General features: G+C 33.2%; 1 protein-coding gene across 2 annotated transcripts; it reads right to left on the bottom strand.

Moving 5' to 3' along the window:
- Positions 1-958: 958 nt before the first annotated feature.
- LOC139891157 (kinesin-like protein KIN-14N) lies at positions 959-5451 on the bottom strand. 2 transcript variants are annotated; one of them, XM_071874096.1, is made up of 15 exons: positions 5260-5451; positions 4740-4884; positions 4502-4611; positions 4302-4421; positions 3987-4190; positions 3681-3890; positions 3463-3537; positions 3224-3370; positions 3012-3150; positions 2811-2920; positions 2451-2612; positions 2094-2293; positions 1524-1605; positions 1240-1449; positions 959-1139 (listed from the first exon to the last, which is right to left on the bottom strand). In XM_071874096.1, the coding sequence occupies exons 1-15, from the start codon at positions 5449-5451 to the stop codon at positions 981-983; spliced, it is 2265 nt and encodes a 754-aa protein (XP_071730197.1). In that variant the 3' UTR covers positions 959-980. The 2 variants fall into 2 exon arrangements, with proteins under 2 accessions (XP_071730197.1, XP_071730198.1); XM_071874097.1 differs by having other exon boundaries at positions 3681-3866.
- Between the last annotated feature and the right edge of the window lie 2009 nt (positions 5452-7460).

The following is a 7460-nucleotide window of genomic DNA, read 5'->3' as shown; positions in this document are numbered from 1 at the left end:
TCCCCATCCATCATCTCTATACCGACGGTGGTTTCTACTTTTTTTTCTTTCTAAATTATTTTATTTTCTTATTGATCCACGTCATATTCTATCATGAAATGGACACCGAAATGTACATTGAACGACATTCCACTTTAATCAATTTCAAGGTCCATTTTCGAGTTTGAAATTGACGCCGAAAATGAACTACGAACACCTTGTGTTTTCAGATAAATAGATTACTTTGCCGGAGAAAAAAGTGTTCTTTGTTTCTAAGTTACACATCATGTCTTATGTTTACGCGCCGACAGATGTTTTTACTGCACACTGTTTATTTTTCTAAAAACATATGATAATGATAATATAATGTATTATTCAGTCTGCAAACTCGCAAACTTAGAAATATGCTTCAAAGTGTTGTAGACATGATTATGTTATTTTGAAGACATAAAAACAAACGGTCTTTCACTACTCAGCATTTAGGTTATATCATTTCTACATACATGATCCGAAGATCTTTAAGTAAAAACAAACAAACAAACATCACTTAAGCACCTAAGGAACTGATATGTACTTTTGTTTGTCATCCATGTATATCAACATTTTTATAAAAACAGATAAAAGAGATTAAGTTTTTCTAGTGTAATAGGGTTATCGTACGACCGTTGTCGACCATTTTCCTGATCACCACATGATATACTGCTAGTGGTTATGTGAACCAAGATCTATCGTGACGGTAATAATAGGAATTAGGAAAGGACACTTTTTTCAAATACTTATTTAGCAAACAACTACAGTATTACATTGCAATGAATCTATAAAAAAGAACAAATTTCAAATCTACTCATCAAGAGGTTAAATCATTCATTTTTACACAGCTTTTGGGCCAACTACTTCTTTTTCAAAATACAAATCAAAATGCCAAACTGTCAAGACTTCAGGAATCCATAGATGTCGGTTGATAATTAAGAAGGCATGTTTTTCACAGTGACAGTTAATCATTAGCCGTAGCTGAGTCGAGTTTGTCGTCTAGGTGTTCCAATCTCACAAGCGTTGACTCTTGCAGCAAACCGTAATGAACAAAATGACTCATTGATTGAGCTTGGAGCCGGTGAAACGTTTACAACCATCAAAGTCTTTGAATCTCCTCCTAAACAAGGCTGATCAAGTTCAAAAATGAAACAAATGCATCAATCATATTTTCAAATAATGCATAAAATCATAATCGCGTTTAATCTGATTAACTAGATGTGTTCTTACCTGGAGAAGATATGTTAGTTTTGAGTTTCTGAAAGGTATGTGCTCTTCTTTCTTTCCTAACGAAAAGATGACATCACTTAATGATGACAAACTTTTGTTAATGGCTTGAGTTTCTTTTAAACGGTCGCCAGTTGAACCACTTTTAGAAAGACGCTCACTACCCGCAAGATCAATAAGATTAAGAACGCCTTGAACTTGTTGTTCCGTGCTCTAAATCAAAATTTCGTAATTAGAAAATGGCCATGAATGATGATGTAAAAAGGCAGAACCTGTATTTTACATACCTCGTTAACACCGCTTATCCTCAGGGTGAACACAAAATGACTTCTTGACGATTGTTCGTTCATCTGAGTCTTACCCACAGACCTAAATGTGAAATTCATTACATATGTCATTTTAACAACTCAAGTGACCAGAAGTAGAGATACGATTTTAACCCATTTACTTTTGAATGGGCTGATTTGGGTTGCGCTATTTCTAACGGGTCAAACGTGTGATATTAAGTAACTAGATCAAAAGGAAACGGGTCAAATGGTTTGGACAGATCGAAACTCTATCCTTATGAATTAAGCCTCCTAGTCATTAAATTAAATTTGTTAGATTACTTTTGAAATAATATAATCACTATTTGTACAAAAAGTTTTTCGGATCAACCTAACCCGGGCTTTTACGCATGTATAGAGTTATCTGATTATTTTTGAAAAATTAGAAAGAAATATGGAAAATGTGTTTGGGTCAATCAAATTGATATGGGTTGTTTTGTCCTGTACAAAAAAGTTACCCGTATTGACCAGAAGCCAACCTATCTGACCCGCCCACTTTGCCACCACAGGGTTAGGAGTATGTCCTAGTACCTGCTTTGTGCAGCACGGTTTAAAAGAAACGACACTTCTCGACTGCTGCGCACATCAACTATGGTCAAGCCGGAAACATGTGTATTGCCATTTGCGTCATGTTTAATCGAGTACTGCTTAGTACCCGACTCAATCGAACAAGGTTGAGTTGTTGACAACAGGTCACGTATTGTTTCGTTGTATATTTCCAACATTGAAACCTGCAAAAACGCTATTTCTAAAGAATACTTCCCTTGGATTTGAAACATTATATGCAAGAAACTTGAACAAAAGGTCCATTGGCATAGCAGCATGCAGTATCAAATCAAGGTAACCCTTCAACAACAGGGTGGACATATGTTGATTGAGAATTCGAACCTGCATTTCATACTTCCACCCTTGTTTTTGAAGTGTTTGTCTAGACTCGAATATTTGTTCCAAAGAACGAGGTATCAACCCTTTGTCGTCATAGTTTCCAGGTGTACCCATCATTGTATGTGTTTTTCCGGACCCCGTTTGACCATAAGCAAAGATGCAGACCTGCATAAGTAACAAGTCTAGTTAAAGTATATATACTTTATATAACACCAAAAGGTTATGTGTTGGTGGCAATTGCAACTAATTTAATTATAATTGCGTCGACTTTAGTAGTACTTTATGTGAAGCAGGTCTAATGGGTCAAATCATAATGGGTAGCTAAAAGGGGAAATATGTCCAAATGGGTCAAACAGGCTATACCTTATAACCATCCAAAGCACTTTGCACAAGCTGTGAGACCTCAACAAACACCTCTTGTTGTGATGATTCGGGCATGAACACCTTATCAAACACGAAAGAATGCTTTTGCCCTTTTTAAAAAAGCAAAAAATGTTACTGTTAAGAATACTGCACATGGTCAAGAAAGTCAACTCTGCCCAAAAGAATAAATTTTTATAATACCTTGTTGCATTAGTTCAACGCCTCGGCCAAGATTTTCGATTGATGTAGGAAAAGTAACCGCCTTTGTTTCAGTGTCAGCGGCATCATCAACCAATAAAGGTCGAACCCTGCAAAAAACTCTTATATTCCCTTTCAATTCCTGTAACAAAAAACAAAAGCTCGTTATAGTGACAATACGTTAAAGCATGAATTATGTGGAAATCGAAACGTACCAATATCGTGTTATGCAACTTCTTTCGTAACGATTCTCCTTCAACGAGTTTCAATTCTGCTTCAGCTAAACGAAGCTGTAACTCAGAGTTAATTCTCTGTTGTTCTTCATATCCTGTTCTGATCTCGAATGCTGATACATCGGACATCTACAACATCGAATTGAATCAATAATTTGTTACTTTTTTTATTACAAGGCACCCAAAATAAGACAGTATTAATATTATTAAACCGGTTATACCTCTAACTTATTCTCAGCCGCAGCAAGTTTCTCTTGCAGTTTTCTAATCTGATCACTTTGAGAAGAACATGTCACCTGAAAAGAAAATGAAGGTTAGCTGAGGTGACAATCTCGACCCATTTTAGGATAATGGGTCAAATGGATTAAAAATCGCCCAAAGTTCATTTCAATGCATACAATCATCTTAATCATAAAAATAAAAAATAAAAATAAAAAACCTCGAGCTCTTTGGACTTTGTTGTGAGTTGACCCAATTCAGCTGCTGACTTTCCAGTCCACTCCTTATATTTCAACACCTCAGCAGACAAATCTTGTACAGATGACAGCTGGCGATCACGATCGTCTCTCACTTGTTGTAAATCCGATCTTAAGCATCCAACTTCACTCGCCAACGCTTCTTTTAGCTTCATTGCCTCGTTGCTACTTTCCTAATAGTAACTCCATATATTATTTACAGACGTTTATTGAGATAAAAAATTTTACTTCATAAATAAATAATTATTGTATATAATAACAATACTGACTTTAGTAGCAGTTAACTGATCTTGCAAAGAAGTGTAATGGCCCTTTAAACTGCTAAGATTCTCCAAAACCGCAACTTTTTCTTTCTCCACATTCTTTAAAATGTCGTTTGTTTGATTAAGCTCTGATTGAAGCTTACTATTGTACTGTTGTAAACTTGTGTTGTATTCTTGCAATCTTTTATACATATCGTTAAGTGATAATATCTGACAAACAAATACATGAAACTGCGGTTAGATCTACTATTTGATGCATGGTATGTGCTAAAGTAACAATCTTTTTTAACGCTGCAAAAAGAATTTCGGAGTACATATAACCTTTTGATTAGCACTTGAGCTCTCTCTTTGAGCTCTTTCGAGATCTTCCAAAATGGAGGATTGTGATCTCTCTGCAGACAAACGAGCATCCTTCTCTTTCGTTAATGATTCCATCGCGGCCTGAAATTATTCTTGACTGTTAAAAATTCAAACTTTACTGTCACATTTTTCTTTCTTGAAGTAACAAGATTCAAATTTACCAATTTATCTGATTCTTCTTTCGCAAATTTCTCCTGTAAGGCAGAGTAATTCTTGCGCAACTCCATGATTATCGAATTCAGTTCTTCCTCCTTTTCGTTCATTAGCATTTCTTGAATTAAATTAAAAAAAAAAAAAAAAAAAAAAAAAAAAAAAAAACATTACAACAATGTATATACAGAATAGCATTCACTGAAATTAGTAAATATTGTTTTATGGAATCATAAAATAAAATTATACCCATATCATTGCATTTCTTTGCTGCTGATTCCACCATCCTCATATGTTTCTCTTGCTCTAATAAAAGATCCCCTTCAAGTTCTTGAAACCACTTTATACACAATCTAAGCCTTTTAATGTACTCCATCATTACATCACATTTCTCCTATAATGTTTTTTAAAAAATGAAGAAAAACACAAATTAACATAACATAAAATTAAATCTCAATATAAGCTCCATACTATACACTATAGATGTATTTTTTGTTTATTTACTACGAAGTACTTTTTAGTGCATCAGATACTTAGGTTTTTCTTTGTTAGCGTTTTAGCATGTTTATTACTTTCCTAGTCATCTGTTTTCTGCCTTGTTGGCTGGAACAACGATTAAAGCTTGTAGTTTTATTTGCCGTTTGTTTGGCTTGGTTTTGATCTTCTTTATATCGGTTGTACTTGTTGATCTTCGGAACTGTTCAATGTATTACATTTTTTTGCCCAAAAAAAAAATACACTATAAATGTAAAAAAAACATCAAACTTACCTTGAGACTAAACTTGTTCTTGGGTCTAATCTTCTCATTCAACAATGCTTCAACATCTTCTCTTGTAAACTCAATAACTCCATAATCCGACCCGACACTACTAGTCGGCCCGACCCGCATACCATGATCTTGGCCGCCATTAACAACCGCAAAAACTTGTTGCATTCTACCACCATTCGTCGCCCCAACCATATTTTAAACTAATTTTTTTAATGTTCTTGATTACAAGAATTTGTATATAACTAAACTAATAGAATGTTTGATGGGAAAACAAATGTGAGTAAAATGAATTGATGAATAAGGAGACTAGTTAGGTGATCAAGTTACTTGTAAGGAAAGATTATGGGTTGTGGAAGAGCTAACTAGGTAGGCCCATGAATTGAAATAAAAGCTACCAAATATTGTGAAGAAAATTAAAGTTGATTGCTTGTTTTTGCAGGGAAGATGGTGATGGAGACGATGGAACTATGAAGATGAATTGAAATGGACTATTTTTAGTAAAAAGTTTGAAACTTTAGTAACGTTGGATATTAGATATATTGTTGTAACAAAAATCCAAGATTTAGGATTTGTTTGTATATTTGAAATTTTATAAAATATTTTTGGTGTTGTATAAAATTAAAGGCCGGTAGAGGGTGGTGAATGGAATTGACTATTTCCTCTAACAAATAGGAGCAGGCTTAATGAGATAAATGCGAGGCCAGCTATAGACCATTTTTCGAATATTTTTATTTCTTTAAAATAAAATATATATTATATTCTATATATAATAACAAAAGCTAAAATAGATCATTTTTAGATAGTAAAATTAATCTTATCCATCCATTAAATTAATCATCAATGATCTAGACCCTTAATTTTCGCCTAATTTTGCTTATGACCTCATAATTATAGCCTTGAATTGTTTAATTACTAAAACACCGTTCTAATAATTATTTTTTAATAGGGCTATTCTTTAAAAATTTGATGAAACAACCACATTATAATTATTACTTCGTAAGTGGTTTCTAACCTTGGACTTCAATCATATTATCCACCTTCGATCGAGGATATCAATAATCAACTTATTAATTTGGAAACAAAAATTTTAACGAACTATTCAAGATTAAGATTTAAACTTTAAGAAACTCCGTCACATAAAGTAGAACTATAAAGATAAGTAGAAAATTCTATAAAGATAATTAATTTTTAATAATTTTTAAAAATAATTATTAGAAACACCCTTCTAATAATTATTTTTAATACGGAGTCCATATTATAGACAAATTAAAACATACGAAGTAGAATTAGGTTTAATAAACCCTGATAACGAATGGTTGCCGAGGAACCACCAAATCGGGTAGTTGCGGAACCAATTTTAATCAAATTACAAATGGATGACGTATTTGATTCGATTGATGCACACTATTTACGGTATCTATTGTTGTACAGTTTACGATAAGTCAGATATACTATTGTTGTAATCCATAAAACCTCTAAAAGTAGCCATTTTAAATACCATTAAGAAAATAGTTTCAGTGAATATAAATAAACATAATATAATTTATACAATCATAAGCAAAAATTAGGATTAACATACCACAAAAAAAAAAAAAAAAAAAAATAAAAAATAAAAAAAAATTCAACATATTACAGAGTATATGAAGCATAATAACATCATATGGTCCAGTTATTTTATTAAAATCTATATGAATTAAAGACGTTATAAACCCTAATAAACAATTAAACAATAAATAATATAAGCCCTTAGAATATTGTAGCAAAAGAAATGAAATCGAAAATATACTTAAAGACATGAGGATCATGTAATGATGGGGTAAATGAACTTTGATGAAAATATTAAACGATGATGGCTCGGACGCCGGAAATTGACCGGACAAGTTGTACACTCGCTGGGAAAAAAATTCCGGTAGTGACTCCAGCGCGTGGTAGACCAGAATCCGGCAACACCGACTGGGTATTGTGCGTAGCGTATATTCGTGTTTAATGACGACAGTGTCTGCAGAATAAGAGGAATGGAATCATCTGAAAGTACAAAAAGGATACGCAGAGTAAATATGAAGGGGTATTTCGGTCTTTCGTGATACATGTGTGATTGTCATTGGTTGTTGGCTTTTTTAAAGAAAGTAATAAGGTAAAATAAAATATGAAAATGACATTTAAGGACGAACGGAATAGTAACTTTAAAGGGGATAGAGTGG

This window comes from Rutidosis leptorrhynchoides, chromosome 2 (assembly GCF_046630445.1).
Source record: "Rutidosis leptorrhynchoides isolate AG116_Rl617_1_P2 chromosome 2, CSIRO_AGI_Rlap_v1, whole genome shotgun sequence".
NCBI lineage: Eukaryota > Viridiplantae > Streptophyta > Magnoliopsida > Asterales > Asteraceae > Rutidosis > Rutidosis leptorrhynchoides.
This window is presented reverse-complemented; position numbering and strand designations above follow the sequence as displayed.

What these genes read in the sequence shown, in the direction of transcription:
- LOC139891157 (XM_071874096.1), bottom strand. Translation starts at nt 5,451, where the DNA reads ATGGTTGGGGCGACGAATGGTGGTAGAATGCAACAAGTTTTTGCGGTT. An exon ending in AAGAAGAATCAGATAAATTG is followed by an intron (nt 4,422 to 4,501) that starts GTAAATTTGAAT and finishes GAATAATTTCAG; the next exon opens with GCCGCGATGGAATCATTAAC. An exon ending in ATCAGTTAACTGCTACTAAA is followed by an intron (nt 3,891 to 3,986) that starts GTCAGTATTGTT and finishes AGTTACTATTAG; the next exon opens with GAAAGTAGCAACGAGGCAAT.